The sequence below is a fragment of the Candoia aspera genome, chromosome 17 (genome assembly GCF_035149785.1).
Source record: "Candoia aspera isolate rCanAsp1 chromosome 17, rCanAsp1.hap2, whole genome shotgun sequence".
Classification (NCBI taxonomy): Eukaryota; Metazoa; Chordata; class Lepidosauria; order Squamata; family Boidae; genus Candoia; species Candoia aspera.
In genome coordinates, this window is record NC_086169.1 from 4,147,987 (window position 1) to 4,166,045 (window position 18,059).

At 49.3% G+C, this 18,059-nt stretch overlaps 3 protein-coding genes and 1 non-coding gene across 4 annotated transcripts in view; 3 read left to right on the forward strand and 1 right to left on the reverse strand.

Moving 5' to 3' along the window:
* The window catches only part of TTC9C (tetratricopeptide repeat domain 9C), a 395,268-nt gene that overhangs the window by 261,278 nt on the left and 115,931 nt on the right, over nt 1-18,059 (forward strand). The window lies entirely within an intron of this gene.
* On the reverse strand, nt 448-5,887 carry CFAP126 (cilia and flagella associated protein 126). Its single transcript, XM_063316700.1, has 5 exons — nt 5,831-5,887; nt 5,378-5,440; nt 4,407-4,487; nt 2,239-2,415; nt 448-1,466 (listed from the first exon to the last, which is right to left on the reverse strand). The coding sequence occupies exons 1-5, from the start codon at nt 5,855-5,857 to the stop codon at nt 858-860; spliced, it is 957 nt and encodes a 318-aa protein (XP_063172770.1). The 5' UTR covers nt 5,858-5,887; the 3' UTR covers nt 448-857.
* LOC134506913 (U2 spliceosomal RNA) lies at nt 7,839-8,029 on the forward strand. Its single transcript, XR_010068844.1, has one exon. It is a non-coding gene; the product is annotated as a U2 spliceosomal RNA (small nuclear RNA).
* CSKMT (citrate synthase lysine methyltransferase) lies at nt 10,150-11,256 on the forward strand. The gene has a single exon (XM_063316648.1). It carries the CDS (start codon nt 10,182-10,184, stop codon nt 10,872-10,874), a length of 693 nt encoding a protein of 230 aa, XP_063172718.1. The 5' UTR covers nt 10,150-10,181; the 3' UTR covers nt 10,875-11,256.

The following is an 18,059-nucleotide window of genomic DNA, read 5'->3' on the forward strand; positions in this document are numbered from 1 at the left end:
CTGCTCTTGAAAGCATTTCCTCTTCTGCCTTTGTTAGCGACCGTGTTTCCCTTCCATATAGCACCGCCGATAAGACGGTCGAATTAAAACGATTAGCACGCAGTTTTCCGTCGATCTTCTCATTCCGTAAGACATCCCTAATGGAGTTGTGTCTAGCCCATCCAGCTTTCTGTCTCCTGACCAGTTCTTCTCTTTGATCGTTGTTCATTTTGGTTAGCCGTCCGAGGTAGACATAGTGGTCAACCTCCAAGGTGGTCAGAATAGGGTCCCGTGTCAAACCATGGTTCGGCCCATGGGATCATTAGCAGATAAGCTTGACTCTACCTTAAATAATGCGCAAGATACGTAGTTGGAGCTCCTGAGATGATATCGGAGGCAACACTTCAACCCTAGCTTAAATCAAGACACACACACACACACACACACCGGAAAAACGACAACAACAAATTCAATGACCGATCAGCTTTATTTATTATCATGAAAACACCCCTTCGGTGTTAACAGCCCCCTTCCGTCGTTCAGCCACCCCTGCGATTTTTGGTTTCGTCGGACCGTGGCAGCGTGTTGGTGTCCCACGGACGGCTGGCCCCAACCATCTTCCTATTTCCCGGGGCTGCAAGTAGGTGAACAATGCACGGAAGCCACGGGTGGGCAAGTTCAGCCCTTTCTGGGCTCCGCAGAAGAGGCTTCTAGCCAAGAGGTTGGATGCATGTAGATAAGAGACTTTTGGAACAGGGGAGGTGGGGACAAACGAAAACAAAGAGGGAGAAACAGAGAGAAAGGCTTTACAGACGGGGTGCTTTCTCTTTCAACTACTGGTAGTATATATTTTTTTAAATCTGGCCTTCCGCGAAGGTTTAAGTGGAGGAAAGGGGTCTGGCTGCGTTCCTCTCGGCCGCCGTCTTCTGGACCTCCAACCCTTGTCTGCTCTTCGTGAGTGGCCGGCCGGAGGGCAACGCTGCTTCGGGCGAACGGGCACCCCGAGGGTTGACCTCCAAAGAGCCGGGACGGCAGGGAGTCAACAGCTCAGGTGTGCCACTGCCCTTGGATCTTCCTTCCCGGGACCTGGGTCGACCAGATGGAGGGGCCTCTGCGGAGATCGTCCTCCGGGGGGTGGGCTCCCGTGAGCTGGGGCGGCTCGGCGTGGGCAGCTGGGGGCTGGCATCCTTCAGACGCACGTCCATGCAGCCCGGTTGGCGGGAGAGCGGGACTTTGTCGCCGGGTTTCTCCTTCGGGGACTTGGGCCCCAGCTCGGGGGCCTCCTGGGCATCTGGCCCCCCATTGTCTTTCATCCGGAGGTCGATGCTGCCAGGCTGGCGGGAGAGAGGGCCACTGGGGGTGGCGGCTCCTCGGGACCGGACCACGTCTCGAGCCGGCATCTTCCCTGTTGAGACGGGATGCTCGGACTGTTTGCTGGCAGGCCGGCTGGGTTTGGAAACGCCCTCCTTTGTCACGGGCACGGAGGGCTGCAGGGTGAAAGAGAACCACTGGAGCAGCATTTCTCAAGCTTGGCAACTTTAAGATGGGTGGACTTCAATTCCCAGGATCCCCCAGCCAGTGTGTGTGGGCTTCAACTCCCAGAATTCCCCAGCCAGCATGGGTGGGCCTCACCGCCCAGGATCCCCCAGCCAGCGTGGGTGGGCCTCACCGCCCAGGATCCCCCAGCCAGCATGTGTGGGCTTCGACTCCCAGAATTCCCCAACCAGTATGCTGGCTGGGGAATTCTGGGAGTTGAAGCCCACCCATCTTAAACTTGTGAAGGTTGGGAAACACTGCCTTAATTTATAGTTTGCACTTTAGGGACCAGACTTTTGTTATCTTAACCACAACAGACAAACCACAACAGGCCACCTGTCTAACAAGCTGCAGCCTCCCTGTTCAGGCCAAAAGCAGAGCAGACCACAGCTGGGGACCACACAGCATCCCCTTCCATTTTCTACTCCTCCTCCAAGTCTCAAATGTCGTATCTCCCATCATCCCCTGCCGCTGCCCGTCTTCTAAAGTTAAAAAAAAAAAAGATTCCACTCCTTTCGCCAGTTCTTGCCGAGAACTCAAACCACGCTTCATCAAAAGGAGCTGCAATTTGAAGACGCTGACCGATCTTCGCGGCCCTTTTTAAAATACCGTTGACGGACGCAGCCCGCGCAGCCTCACCTGCCGGCTCAAACGTGGGAACTGGGTACCAGGAGGCTGTGTTTTGAAAAATGGGAAATGAAAGCTCTGCCTGCTTGCCATTACCTTGCCAAAGATCTCCGGGCACAGTCCGTTGCACGCGTGGCTCAAGGCTACTGATTTATTCATCCATTGGGAGAGCCGGGCAGCTGCGTCAACAGAACGGGAAGTGAAAGTGACTTTGGCTGGTGGGATTTTCAGTGGCATATCCCAGGTGCTCAAATAAGTACCCCAAGGGGAGGCCTACGGGAAAGCGAGAAATCTCTCTTTGGCATTTGCTCAGCATGGCACGCAACAAGGAAAGCTGCGGCCAGTTTGCACGGCAGCGTTGAGAAGGCAGCTTTGGAGAAGCGCCCAGCTTTCATATCTGCGAGAGGTCCTTCTGTCTTAGAAAGCTATGGTGGTGAAGCAAGAGGGAAGATTTGGGGTCCAAATTGGGCCCACCTTTTAGCTTTCTTCTCTACCCCAGCGTTCCCTCGTTTTTGTCCGTGGGGATTTATTTGCTTGCTTGCTTAGCTGAAGCGATCTGAAAAGCACCCCACTCCAATCGCCTCTGGGCGCTTTACATTGAAAAAAAAGCCAAAATACAAGTACAGGTAGTCCTCGACTTACAACCACAGTCGGGACCAGAATTTTCATTGTAAGTCGTCGTGGTCGTAAGTTGAGTCACCACGTGACCAGACCCGATTTTACAACCATTTTTACAACTATTTTTACAGCGGTCGTTAAGCTTCCCCTATGGGTGCTTTTTGCCAGAAAATGGCAAAAAAGTCACAAAACGTGACTGCAGGACGCTGCAACCAGTTGTAAATGCGAGCCAGTTGCCAAGCGCCTGAAACGCGAACATGTGACCGTGGGGGGTGCAACGTTTTACAACGCCTGGAAGTGCTTTACAGGCCATAAAGCACCCATTCTGAGGCTGTTGTAAATTCATCATTAAATGAATGGTCGTAAGTCGAGGACTACCTGTAAATAGCCCTCGTTTAGCAACCATTTGCAGTTACAGTGGGGATGAAACTATCTTTGCGACCAATCCTCACACTGACAACCTTTGCAAAAGGTCTGTAAACTAAAGGAAAGCAGAAGGATAATCATAAAATCATGTTTCACTTAGTGACTGATTTGCTGAATGACCAAGTTGCCAGTCCCCATTGTGGTCACTAAACGAGGACTGCCTGTAACGAAGAAACAAACTGCATGTGTCCAGAAAGACTGTATAAAACAGATCCCACCAAATAAAATATTACAGGGGGTTACCCAGCACTTTGCCCCAAGGACTGGGAAAATCGCAAAGTTTGTGGAGCAGGGATCAGCTTTACGTGATTCTGGATGGGGTCGAACAAAAGGCAGCGGTTGAAAAGAATGCTAACCTTGGTTCCTGTTCACCTCAATTAGTTTGGCAATTTTGTGGCTGGTGGCTGTGTGAACCCAACTTGGTTGCTTAGGGCAAGTTAGAGCAGGGTGTCTAGTGGGAACCCAGCCATAGGTTTAACATATCAGGTTATCTATATGCCACTAAAACTCTTGTGTCTGTTTGTAACCTTTAACTGGGCAAAACGGTACATCGTAGGCCAACCATTTTTGAACCAAGGAACCTCAAATGGGCCAACTTACAGAACGCATCCAAAATCCAGGATCCATGACTCCTGTGGAATTGACGTTTGGCAAATGTTATAAAGCATTTTATGACATCAAAATTATTCTACATTTTAATGACATAATACAAAATGTCATAAAACATTTCCGGTGGTCAGCTCCTGATGAGCTATACAGTTCAATAGGAAGGGCGTGGGCTATTTTCAAGGCAGATGTGTCTCTGAATATCTCCCTGAATTTTTAACAACTTTTCCAGTGAAGGCAGGACATTAGAAGCTCTGCCATGGTTGAAGGCGTTGAGGAATCTGGTGAGGAAAGATCTCTGAAATGATGACCCAACGGGTCAAGGGTTGTCTAGTTGTTGTTGTTGTTATATTGTGAATCCATAATATGGTTGATTCACCTGGGCCCAGCATGTCTCATGAATGCAGCCACTGTGTTTGATAAACCCTGGTTTAGAGTGTTGTACGAACCAAGCCATGGCCTGGATTAATTCTGTAACCAGCCAAAGCCTGCCATGGGAAACCAGGCTGTCAGTTTAGGGCAGTATTTAAGATGTGTGGACTCCAACTCCCAGAAGGTTGAGAAACACTGGTTTAGGGGATAAAATCCCTGTTGGAAAGGAAGAAAATCCTCACCTTAGAGCGTGGGATCGAAGGTAGCAAGTGACCTCTGTCATTGGCTACAAATTGGGTAAAACCTTCCCGGGCAGAAGGATGCTGATGGGACAAAAATGAGGGTGAGTGGAAGCAAAGTGGAGACAGCATAAAAAATATAATAAAATAATAAAATAATATAAAATATAAAATAAATAGAATAGAATAAATAGAATAGAATAATAGAACAACAATGCAAAATGCAAAATGCATTATGCATATAAAAATAAGAAAGGCGGTATATAAAATAAAATAAATAAATAAGACACTTCTGATAATTTGATGCACACAATGGCAGTACGGCCCACTCCTGTTTCCTGTTTCTTTTGCCTACATTTTTTGCAGAAATCAACATGCAACCACCAATCAGACTCAATCTGCGCAAAATTGCTATTTTTCCCATTCCGTTTCTAACCTGCAGACTCATTATTAACAAGGATCCAGGAGCAAAGCTCAGTGGAAGACAATCGCACCTGAGCCGTCCACCCTCCCAAGTGGGGCAGGTGAGCACCACACCCGATTTTTAAAAAAGCATCAAAAACCCTGACCAAAAGTATAAAATGGTTAAAACTTGCAGTCCTGCCACACCCAGTTCCCAGCGTGGAACCAAAGGCCAACAGCAGACATTTAAGCCAACGACAGAGCTCAGCCCCTAAATTCAGGGAAAAGCTAAAATTGAGATGAAGATCACCAAGAAAAAAAGAGGAAATTTAGGATTTTAGTCGATTTTGAAGGTCCGCTGATGTTCTCAGGGTGTTTCTTCCCCAGGGTTACCTGAATCGGCATTCCCACAATTTTCCGAGTCCGCAGGACATGCGAAACCCCAACAGAAACCACACGGGGGCGTGTTCTCACAACCCAGGTTGACCACATCAGGGCTGGCTGGTCGTGTGAACCCGCCTCCCTCTCCTCTTTCAAAGGGGGCTCTGATTTTTGTCCTCCAAGCGACTCACCGCCTTAGTGACTTTGGGAAGACTCCAGCTTTGCAAATTCCGGGGATTGTACGCATCTTCATACTGGAAAACCAAGTTGGGGAGGCGGGGGAGACGTAATATATAAGTTTGGAAAATGCGGAAAGGGCAAAACAGGGCGAAAATGGGGCAAATTGGGGCAGGAGGCATTGGCAAAAGCGGGGGGGGGGGGAGATTTGCAGCAGGGGAAGGGTCTTCCCCCCCACCCTGCGCCTCCAAGGGGTTGCAGCGCATGGGGTTTGTAGTCCTAAGTACCTCTCCCCCCGCCTGCACCTCCAATGCCTCCCAACCCACTTATGGGAGTTGTAGTCCAACCCATCTGGAGGGCGCAGGGGGTGGGGAGCTTGGACTCCCCCCACCATGCATTTAAATCTCCCTGTTGGAGAAAACGGGGGCGGATATGGGGGGTCTGCCGCCCCCACCCCCGTTTCTCACCTGCCCGGAGCTGAAATGCGTTGCCATCGCGGCGTTTCCCAGTTTTGTTTGGGCCGTCTCCTAGCAACAGCGGGCGGGGCTCGCTGAGAACAAAGGAGCGGTCCCAGCCAATGGGAGGGCGGGAGGACAAGCCGCGCCCCCTTCCCCCGCGTCGGCCGCCTTCGGAAGAGGCTAGTCCGCATGGTTCAGCTTCGCGTCCTCGTTGAGGCCTGGAGACTTGGTTTTTGTCGTTGAAAGCGAAAGTGCGGCGGGGAGGGGGAGTTGAAAGTTGTAGTCAGGCCAGGCAGGGGCTCGGGGCCGGCTTAACGTCCAGCTTTGCCATGGAACTAGTTTGCTTTTAAATAGTGCGTTTATTTATTTATTTATTTTAGAGAACCGATCCTGTTGGCCAGGTTGGCGGAAACTGGCTGGGTTGGTAATGCAGGTTTAAAGATGCATCAGCCGGGATGGCTTTCCGGGGGTGGTGATGGTGGGGTTTCGCCTTAAATTTAAAGGTGAAATCTTAATTTTAATTAATTTAATTAAATTTTTATTTGTTTTCGTTTTTTGTTTTCGTTTTGTTTGTTTTGTTTTTCATTTTCTTTTTCTTTTTCAGCTGGCCCCTGCAGGATATGTCTCTTTCTGCTTCTTGTGCCAGATGTTTGCCAGATGTTGGGAGAGCTGGCTTCCCCCATCATTCTGCTCCCTGTTTGAGACCTCCCCCCTTCCGTTTCCAGCCATCTTTCCCACCCCACGGTGAGCCTTAAAGGACGCACTTTTATCTGTCCCCAGACTTCTGCTGGCCGTAATTAAATTGTATTTACAGCAAGGAGGATGCGTTAAGCTGCAGGGATCATTAAAAGGTGCCGGGCACCCTCTGCGGCCTGTGATGGCCTGCCTGCTTTGATGAGACAGGTAGGGCTGCAAACCCCTGGAGAGCCACTAGGGGGCAGCACGATGATGCAGAAAACGCTGCCCCCTACTGGCTGCTTGGATTTTGGCAGCCCAGATGGTGCTGCTGTAGGAGTGCCTGGCAAGGGAGAGAATGTCTATGCTCTGGCCCTTGGGAATGTATCCCGTTCATTGTGTCAGATTTCTGGTTGTAATCCAACCATCCATCCATCCAAATGCCTTTGGACAGAAATGCTGAATGTTAATCTGGGATTTAAAACTGCTTTGGGGCCTTTTTGTGCATAAAAGAGGTATCATCATCATCATCTCCCCCCAGAAGAGGGACTCTGGGCGGTTTCTCCGCTCCCTCCCTCCCTTCCTTTTTTTTCCTTCCTTCCTTCCTTCCTTCCTTCCTTCCTTCCTTCCTTCCTTCCTTCCTTCCTTCCTTCCTTCCTTCCCTCCTCCTTCCTTCTTTTTTTTCTCTTTTTTTCCTTCCTCCTTCCACAAGCCAACGCTCCCTTCCCTCCCCCAATCCGTCTTGCTGGAAACACCCCCTGCTGCGATTTAGGAGCCCCACGGAAAGGAGAAAGAGGCCATCCCTGTTGGGGACACAGATGTGATGCTCAACCACAGCTGGACAGCGGGAGGGCACAGCTGGGCCCATCACGCTGGGCTGGTGGGTCCTGCTGGAGGGGAGGCCGCAGCAGACCTGGGGGGGCATCCTGGACGGGAAGCCCTCCCAGCCCCGGAGCCCACCCCTGCTGGGGGGCCTGTTCTGCAGCTGTGGGTGGCTGCTGCCCCCCCAGGCTGGCAGAGGGACGACAGGAGAGGGGAGAGTGACGGGGAGGAGGATGAGTCACTGCATGCAAATGCGCCGCCAATGGCCACTCAAAGAGCCAGCCAGGCCGACGGGAAATGAACGGGGGCGAGAGAACCCCCCAGTTTTGCCCCCAGATTGCCACGCAGGGGGTACCAAGGCAGCCCAGCCGAAGCAGGGAGCCAGGCAGAATCGACCCACCGGTCTTAAAGATGCGGCCGAGCCCCGCCCAGATGCAGCTCCTTGCGGCGCAGCCGGGCTCCCCGAGACCTGAAGGGCCCCCCACAAGAGAGTCCTGGGGGCCGTCCAGGTGGGGAAGGTATCGCTTCTCGGCCTTTTGGCTAAGATCAAGTGTAGTATCTGTTCTTATCAGTTTAATATCTGATACGTCCTCTATTTGAGGACTACATATTAAATGGATTTTTGGGACTGGGAGATGGAATAGGGGCTTGCTCCGTCCACTCCAAGCATCGGCCTGGTATTGCAGTACCTCCAGGAACGGTGCACCTCCCTCTGGGAGGAATCTACCTGGTTCAAAAAACAGATTGAATGGAAAGCTCCTTGCAAGAGGTGGCTGAGGGTAATCCTTTGCTTAGGGATCTGCCCACAGCCCCTCAGGTCTGTCTCTCCTGCTTGCACCCGTTTGCCCCCATTTGCACAGATAAATAAATGGTGGGTGTCTATATTCCATGTTTACTGTTCTTTTCTTTCCCTTTACCCTCTTCTCTCTTTGTCCTTTATTTTCTATTTTTCTTTTTCGCACTTTCTTTTTAATTTTCTTCGATTGTGTTTCTTATTCTCTAGGCAGGCTCTTTTGATAAGAACTAATTTTTTTGAAGTGCGCAATTAATAATAAATAATATTTGCACGTTGTAGTCTATATTTATTCATATTTATATTGCATGATGAATTTTTATTCTTTGATTTATTGTAAACCGCCCAGAGTCGTCGTCACACGAGATTGGGCGGTGGATAAATTTAATCAATCGATTATTTAATGAATGAAGAGAGGGCTGCTTGCTCAGCCATCTTCTCTTTCTGCATGGCCTCCTTAGCTCCTCCTCCGTCTTCCTTTCCCCTCCCTGGGAAATGGCAGCTGCGGCTTTTGCAAAAATCTCCTGGCTGAAAAGACCTTCCGTTGGGCGGCGGATCCCGGTCCAGGCGAGCCCTGCATTGTCCACCCCTTTCTCTGGATGGGCAGGTGAGAAGAAGCAGATTTATTTTATTTTGGGGGGCTGCTGGGCTGAGCTCTCCGCTTAAAACGAAGCATTCCAGCTTACAAAATCAAACCTGGATCCGCTGAATCTGAAGCCGGATGCTAAATTTGTCAAGACGTTCTCAGCCCAGAGACACAAACTGGGGAAGAGGCTGGTTGATGGTGCTTTTCTAATGCAAAACTCCGCCCTCCGTTTCCCCTCCTGGTTTCTGCAGCATGGTCTCAGAAAAGTGGGTTTTTGAGCAGAGGTGGGTCGAGGGATCAGCGGGAACGAGTCGATTGGGGAAGGCTGGCGTCAGACATTTCTCGCCCCCGAATCTTTCTAATGGTTTCTGCACCATTTGATCCTCAGAAATGCTCAGCCGGTGACTTTTTTTCGCTTTGTATCCTGGTGTCTTGGTTTCAGACAAATGCATTTAGCATCAAGGCAACGGAAGCAAAATTGTATTTTGCCCCTGAAGGTGTGGGGCGTTTCATGAAGTTTCAAAGGCAGAACGGTGCGATAACGGAGCCGTTTACTTATGGATTTACTTTTCCCCTGAACAGGACAAATTTGTGGGGGCGTATGGGCTTTTAAGAGGTGAGAAACGAAAAATAAATAGCATTTAAAACAAAGCAAGGGCCAGAAGGGAAGGGTTAGAGTAGGGTTTCTCAAACTTGGCCGCTGTCAGACATGCGGACTTCGACTCCCAGAATCCCCCAGCCACCTTCTGAAAGTGGCCAAAGTTGAGAAACACTGGGTTAGATCTTTAACGTGCTGGTTTTATGCATCAGAACTGAATGGAAAACGTTGGTTTGTCCAAAAGCAGAGGGTGTGTGTGTGTTGATATTTATTTATTTGTTAGATTTATACCCTGCCCGCCATACAAGCGCTCAAGATGGGGGGATGTAGCACTCCGTCCTCCCATTTATCCCCACAACAGCACCCCTGTGAGGTGGGTGAGACCTCCTCAACACCACCTCAGGAGCTTCTGCAACCAAGAGAAGGCCTTCGGCAGGATCTGGGTCTCCTACTTCCAATCCAACTTCTTATTTTCGAGCTGGATTTCTGGGGTTTTAGAAATCCCCTCTCCTTGGGTCTACTGTTGCGGAGCTCCGATTCCCATCCTCCCTGTCCTCGCTGGCCAGGGAGGATGTGAGCAGTGATTGGGAGCCCCAAGGTTAAAACCGTGATCACAGGACCATGGAGACGCTGCAACAGTCATAAGTGTGAGGACCGGTCGTGAGTCAGTTTTTTCAGCGCCGTCGTAAGTCTGAACTGTCACTAAACAAATGGTGGTTAAGCAAGGACTGCCTGTACTCAGCTCAGCCAAAGGCGAGGGACTGGCTCCTAAGCAAAGCTGTGTTTTGTTTCGAGTTTCAAGGGATTAGAAAAAGAGGGGCCTCTTTCTGTGGGGTCAGCGCATTCAATTTCTTTCCCCGCTCTTGCAGATGATCTGCTTCAGCACATGGACCAGCGCGAAGCATGGGACCGCTTCTACGCCCGGAAGGAGAAAGCCGGGACCCCCCGCCCGTTTGACTGGTTCTTTGGATACAAGGAGATCTCGCCGCTTCTTGGCTCTGTCCTTCGGGGGCTGCCCCCTGGCCAGGCCCGGATCCTAGATGTTGGCTGCGGCACTTCGTCCCTCGGCCTGGAGCTCTACCGACGCTCGCCCACCCAGGTGCACGTCTGTTGCCTGGACTTCTCCGCTCCAGCCATTGAATGCCTTGCTCGGCTGCTGCGGGATAGCCCCCCACCGTGCCACCCCCTTTCCGAGCTGGATTGCCACCTGGGCGATGCCACCCAGCTGTCCCACCACTTTGCCCCGGGGTCCTTCCACTTCATTCTTGACAAAGGGACCTGCGATTCGGTGGTGCGGGGCTGCCCACACCGAGCAAGGCGCTTAGTAGCGGAGTGCTTGCGAGTGCTGAGCCCGGGCGGGTGCCTGCTGCAGATCTCCGACGAGGACCCTGATGCCAGGGTGCCGTTCCTGGAGACGGCCGGCGGGGCCAATGTCAGCATCCAGGAGATTGCCAGCATTAATGGCATCTCGTACTTTGCTTACACGCTCAGCCAAAGGGCCCCGGACCCGTCCGACGTGGGGCAGCCTGCTGAGCCTCTGGTGGGATCTGACCGGCATGGGGTGTTGGGTGAAATCTAGTTAGAGCCATAACTACAGTCCCATACGCCCTTTATCATACAGGCCAGTCCTTTAGATGTATTTAATTTAATTGTTTATTTTCTTGGTTTGGGCTCTTTGATTTCCCTTTGTAAAGCAAAGCCATAAACAAACCATTTTTCTTATCCTTATGAGTCTCTTCCAGATTGTCCCCTTTTTCAGCCTTGTCCTTTATTTTTTCCAAGAAAATACGGTCACGGTAGCCATAATGCACTTGCTCATACCTTGCTGGAAAAGAGGCTTAGGTGGGGCTAAAGAAGAAAAAAGCTGGCTTGTCGTGATCTCTGGGTTGTTAAACTCACTATATGATTTCACTATATATATAATTTTACTTGCTGCTGCGTCGGCTTCTATAGATGGAAAATTGGCTTTATTTGTTTTTTTAAATCAGCATAAACCGTTCCATGGGGACGCGGTGGTCGGTGGTTCGAAACCGCGCGGCGGGGTGAGCTCCCGTTGCTAGCCCCAGCTCCTGCTCACCTAGCAGTTCGAAAACATGCAAATGTGAGTAGATCAATAGGTACCGCTTTGGCGGGAAGGTAACGGCATTCCGTGTCGTCATGCTGGCCACATGACCACAGAGGAAGTGTCTTCGGACAAACGCCGGCTCTTTGGCTTGGAAATGGAGATGAGCACCGCCCCCTAGAGTCGGACTCAACTGGACTTTACGTCAAGGGAAAACTTTACCTTTTTAAACGGTTCCATGAATTTAATTCTGTTCCAGCTACCGGAGGGCACAGATAGCAGTCCTGGGGTATCTTACAGGCCATCTTAGCAAATGATCCTCCTTTTAATCAAGGATAACCAGGTGGGGCTTTAAAAAAATCCCTCTTGTAGTGAAGAAGTCTTGTCCGTTGTGCTAACCCATGATCTTAACTGTGATTTGTGGAACAAGCCACCATAAAAGCTAGTTTACAAACAATAGGAGCTGTGTTTTCATAGTGCAGTAAACCAAATATGATGGTTAGGGTAATGCTTGAACCCAAATATTGGCCATTGTTCTATTGTTTTATATATAATTTTATTAAAGGTTTTTTAAAAGAAAATAAAAACTAAGACAAACAAATGTCAGGAAAAGAAGAGAAAGAGAAATCAGCTAAAAATGCAAGAAAGGGGGGAAAAGTAAAGGAGAAAGACCAGAAAGAGAAAAGCTACAAAGAAGCAGCTTTCCACTTTCTTTACAGCAGTTATAAGTATAATTATAAGTTTACGTATTGGCCACTGTTCTAGACTTGAGAACCCAGTGGTCTGATTTAAAAAAAGCTGCCATCCTTTATCTTTTACCGATTTTATTGCAATTTCTTTGTTGGATTACTGGGAGCTACCCAGGGTCATTCAGAACTGGGGGACATACAAGTTTAGTAAATTATTATAAATTATTATTTAGAATAATACTTAATCTAACTTTCTAAATTTTGGAATATGGTGCCCATTTCCTGCTGGCTGGGGGAATTCTTGGAGTTGAAGTCTTAAAGTTGCTGAGGTTGAGAGACACTGGTTTAGAGCTATTGCATCTTAGTAAACTCAAACTGGCTGAGTTTTTTTTAAAAAGCAAAGTATTCTGTTCCTTTTGCCCTGCCTCTGTCTGTCTGTCTGTCTCCTTGACTTAACAGCATGAATGTTCCTTTAAAAAGGCTTGGCCAAAACACATAAAGAAAAGAGGGGCGTGTGCCTCTGAGACCTGCATTCAGATTTAAGCACCTTTAAAAGAAAATGTAATCGATGGGTGTAGGAGATTGGTGAAGAAGACTAAGCCAAGATAGAAAACGCCTTTACAATCTCAAAGCTCGCTATGTGGAACCGGTGAGTGGCCCAGCCTGGACCAGGAGACTCGTTCTGGTTTTTCAGAAGTTATGACAGTATCGGTCGGTCCCATCTATTGCAGGCGAAGCAAACTTCAGTTTTTACAGAAAGAGCTCTTCCACATCACTTTCAAAAGAAGACAACCCTAAAAATATAAAAACAGGAGAAGTTAAGGAGCACGGATCTGCGTTACTTGATTGCAAACGGATTCTGGGACGTGTTCGTCCTCTTGAGGAAACGGGATCGTTCTGGGCTCGGGGTTGGGACCTGGGCTGAGCGGAAAATGGATATGAAATTAAACGATGGCGAAGCTGGTCAGGGTGGGAATTGGCTCACGGTTGGGTTTGTTTGACGGACAGTTGGAGTCAGGGTGGGCCCAGAATAAGCATTAAAGGCAAATGTGCATGCCAATGAATCACAGAGATCATCTGCAACAGTGAGAAGTGATCCCATCAGGGCTGCAAGGAATTTGCCCCCCCCCCAAAGGAATTATGTACTGGCAAGCAGGCCAGCCCCCTTCCAAGGCATGATAGTGTGTTTGGAGCAGATGGCCAAAATATTTTTTAAAAGTAATAGTAGGGACCATCATCCCATGTCTACCTGGTGCATTGATTAAATCCAGGAGAGAGTTTCTGAGGGGCCCCAGAAGAGCTTCCCAGGACCATCTGGAAGGGTTTCCAGAAATGCCTGGAGGAGCTTTCCAGGAACACCTGGAGGAGCTCTCCAGGAACACCTGGAGGAACTTCCCAGGAACACCTGGAAGGGTTTCCAGAAATGCCTGGAGGAGCTTCCCAGGAACACCTGGAGGAGCTCTCCAGGAACACCTGGAGGAGCTCTCCAGGAACACCTGGAAGGGTTTCCAGAAATGCCTGGAGGAGCTTCCAGGGAGCATCTGGAAAAGATTCCCAGGGGCCCCAGGAAGACAATAGGCAGCCAGCTACCCAAGGGGGCCAGGATGAAGTCACTGCCAGCCATTCTCCCGACCCTGAGCTCACCAGCCTCCAGCGCCTCCTCGTCTTCAGCAAGCAGCTCATCTCGTTCAGCCCCGTCCAGCAACAGGAAGCCCTCCGGGGGCCACTGGAGCTCCCCACTCTCCACATCGCTCCCTTCGCTGGGCTCCACCACGATGGAGGGCAGACGCGTCTTCTCGGGTGGAAGATCTTCACGAGGGCTCTTCTCGAAAGGCCACCGCTCCGGCTCCTGAACCCCAGCCGGAAGGCTTTCGCCCCTGCCCGGGACTTCCGGGAATTCCTGGAAGGACATCTCTTCACAAGGGGGGCTGTTGCTCAGGTCCGAAGGGAGGATCTTGGAAGGATCCAACCCCAGGCCTTGCGGAGGGGTCAGGAAGAGCTGGGGACAAACGCCAGAGAGGTCGGCCTGAGAGCAGAGCCCGGGTTACAGATGACCATTCCAAATACATCTGCAGGGCTCGGTCCCGCCTTTCTAAAGGACGGTGGAAAGGGAGCACCGCGGATCCAGTAGCGTATCACCGTCCCCCCCCCTCTTCCCCTTTTTCCTTGGGACTGAGACCCCTTTCTTCAAAGCTCCTTTTCTGGAATGAAGCCAGCTGGCTGCCCCTCGCCCAACCGGGCCGCTGTGCGCCAGCTTGCAGCTCAGCTGTGGCAGAGCTGATCTTGCTTCAGGCACAAATAGGAGGTCAGCCCCACAAGGCCAGAAAATCCACTCCCCAGGAAGGTGAAAACTACTTTGATTGCTATTGACTATAATCACCGAATCTTAACAAGTCTGATGGGCTGAATTTCCTCCCCCTCTTACACTCCAGTGGATTAGGGAGGTGTCTGCCCAAGCTGCTTCCTAATGTTAATCTGGTTGCTCCGGACTTAAAAATGTTTCAGCCCCCTTTGGCTAGGCAACAGTTCCTGCCTATCTCCATCAAGGTCATCTTCCTGAGCAAAAAACTGACATGGGTGCTGATTTGAACCCCCGGGGAGGCCCCAACCAGGCAGTGAATGAGTTGGGAAAGAGAAGTTGCTTGATCTGATGGTGCATTCCCCCAAGATGGAGATGCAACTGTGAAAAGCATTCTAGCCTCACCTGCCTGTTGACAGAAAGATCAGAGGAGGCACAATCTTCTTTCACCAAGCTCCACTGCATTTCCTGATCAGGGTTTAGACTTGGCTTGCTGCTCGGAGTTGGATCTGGGTCTTGCGTTGGCATCTGATAGGGAGTGTGCACCTCTGCCGAAGTTGTAGGATTTTGACAGTTCCTCACAATTTCCATCACAATCGCATCTATATAGGCAGCAAAACCAGATACAGGTCATCCTCATTTAGTGACCACAATTGGGACCAGCAACTCAGTCATTAAGCAAAGTGGTCACTGCGGGAAGCTGCAGCTGTGCATGTGATCTTACTTCAGCTTTCCTTTGCTTTACAGACCTGTGAAGCTCATAAATGCGAGGATTGGTTGCAAAGTTACTTTTTCATCACTGTCATAACTGCGAATGTCACAAAACGAGGCAGTCGCTAAACGAGGACTGCCTGTATGTTTTGTCTGTTTATTAAATTTGTACACAGCCTGGCTCCCAGCAACTCTGGGCAGTTCACAAATAAAAGCAGAGGAAAAACCAACAACACAACAAGACCAGGTGGGAATGCTTGCAGGAACATCCATCTCTCAATCCAATCCTTGTTAAAAGTGCAAGTCCATCAGAGGTGATTTCCTGCATTCTTGGGCTGGCTAGGAATGATGGGAATTGGAGTTCATTAATTTAAAGCCTGCTTATGCTGGGAGCACAGGGAGGCTGCAAGGGTCACATGCAAAGCCTCCGAGGAAGCATCTTCCCAGCCTCACTGTTTCCAGTTTGAATTTAAGAAGAAAAGTCACCTTTGACAAGTGGCAACGGAAGAATGCTTGAGCCCATTATCAGTATATTTCATTTGCCTGAACCATTAAATATCCTACCCAAACTGCTAGTAAGGTTTTCTGCAAGGAAGGAAAGATTTTGCCCCTTGACAAAATTCTTGAGGGCAATTATTCTTCCCTAGGATGCCAAAAAAAAAAAAAATGAAATTGACTAGCTGTTAGAAATTTACAAGTAATTTACTCCTTACTAGAAATTTACTGAGAGAGAGTTTGGGGTAGTGGTTAAGGCATCAGGCTAGAAACTGATAGGCTGTGAGTTCAAGTCCTGCCTTAAGCACAAAGCCAGCTGGGTGACCTTGTGCCAGCCACCTTCTCTCAGCCCTGGGAAGGAGGCAGTGGCCAACCACTTCTGAAAAACCTTGCCAAGAAAACTGCAGGGACTTGTCCAGGCAGCCTCTGAGAATCAGACACGATTTAACAGATTTTAAAAAAAAAATCTGTAAATTTCTGACAGCACCTTTTCCAACTGACCCTTTGAATTCATTTTAAAATTAATTTTAATTAATCAAATCTGAAACCCAAAAAGCGCTATCAGAATCTGGATTTTATTTTTTTTTTGCCACCCTCGACTAACAATACTAACAAAACCTTGGGCCGGTCACTCTCTCTCAGCCCAACCCACCTCACTGGGTTGCTGTTGTGGGGAAAATAGGAGGAAGGAGTATTAGGTATGTTTCACCGCCTTGAGTTATTTATAAAAGTAATAAAGGTGGGATAGTAAATAAATAAATAAGATAATAAGAGAACAATATCCTACAATATCTAGACATTTACTAGTTAGCTGCTTAACCTTCAGCCTGGTCAGTTTTGCCAAAAAGCTGCTGAATTTTTACTGGGCATACAACTCTGTGTAGGAACATGAAACCTGTTTTTAATGTTTTAAAAAAGAAAAGGTGCTCTCGGCACTGAGGTGGCGTGGCACACCCTGGCCTATTTCAGCCAAGGCAGAATGTCTTTCAAACATGCATTTGGCTATTTAAAAAAGGGCTAATGCTTTTTTCTAAGCTGATGCCATTTTTTCACAGCTGTTCTTGCAGCCCTTGCTGGCTCCAGCGGTCCCTTTTGGAGACAAGCTTCCAAGCTAATCTGCTGCTTTATAGGAGAGATTATAGTTATGTTCACAGGCTAAGCTATGGTTTACTTAATCATAAGACAAAGCCATGGTCTGTTTTTATTAGCCGTGTCCTTTAAAAGGGTGAGAACACACAGCTCATTAAGCCCCACGTTGGGCCTGATTGTGCAGCTCAGGGCTAGATGCAAGCTTCTTTTTGTGTGCCCTGGAAATAAATATTCAGAATTAGGGAGCTGGAAATAAGCAAGACTGAGTCTTGGTTTTCTTCCATGGGTTGGGTTACTCAAAACCACCGCCCCAAGCCCTTAAGCAAGGGGTGTTTTAAGGCGGATTAGAGTCTAAGAGATAAATGTCTGGATTGATATCTCAAAAGGACTTTATTTTTTCGGCAAGGTCATCCTCGTGTGGCAGGGAAGAGAAGAGAAGAGAAGAGAAGAGAGTAGATCAGCCTTCACTTCCTTCACCACCCCACACCACGGTGGGGTGGTGCATCCTCAACAGGAGACAGCTGGCCTGCATTCTAGCTTGCAAGAGAGTATGTCCCGCAATTGCAGACACAAGTGAAAATCTGCCTTTGCCCAAGCCGCAGCTATCGTGCCTGGCCTGCAAAAATGCAGAGAACTGCTGGATCGGTGTTTTTCAAACTTGGCAACTTTAGGATGTCTGGACTTCAACTCCCAGAATCCCCCAGCCAGTTAAGACAGGAGCCGCGAGAGACCTAGCCAGCGTCCGAACACGCAATCTTCTAGTGTACGAGATGTCGGAGAGGGCAGATAGGTGGATAAGCAAATTCCAGCAGCTTTGAGCAGCAATGACACCTTGATTTTGACCCCAAGCCTCCCACCCCCCTCGCTTCTTTTGCTGGCTCACCTTCTCTCGAATCCAGACGGCTCTCGCCCAATTTTCGGAAGCTGAAGGAGACGCAGTCAGTAAGGGCAGCTCATCCTTTGGCTGGGTTGGGTAACCAGGAAAAAAGCAGATGGAAGGAAAGCTTGAGAAGAACGCGGGTTAGAGTCACCATCAGATGTGGGGCAAAACGGCTGGTCGACGATGCCCAGGATACTAATCCCCTTCTGCGCTCATGGAAAGTCCAATGAAAACTAATGAGCTAAGGGAAAGGGGAGATTATCACATGGAGGGCGGACAAAAAGGAGTTAAGTCCTGACCCCAAAGGATGCCAATCATATCCATGATTTGGGATGGCTGCCTCCTCCTCCAACTTCCTTCGGAGAAACCTGGTCAGATTGCCAACTGCCGGAGCCAAAATCATCTCGGCCAGGTGTTCCACCTGGTCCTGCAACCAGACTCAACAGAGCTCAGCAATGTTGCCTAAAGCAGTGTTTTTCAACCTCAGCAACTTTAAGATGGGAGGACTCCAACACCCAGAATTCCTCAGCCAATATGGG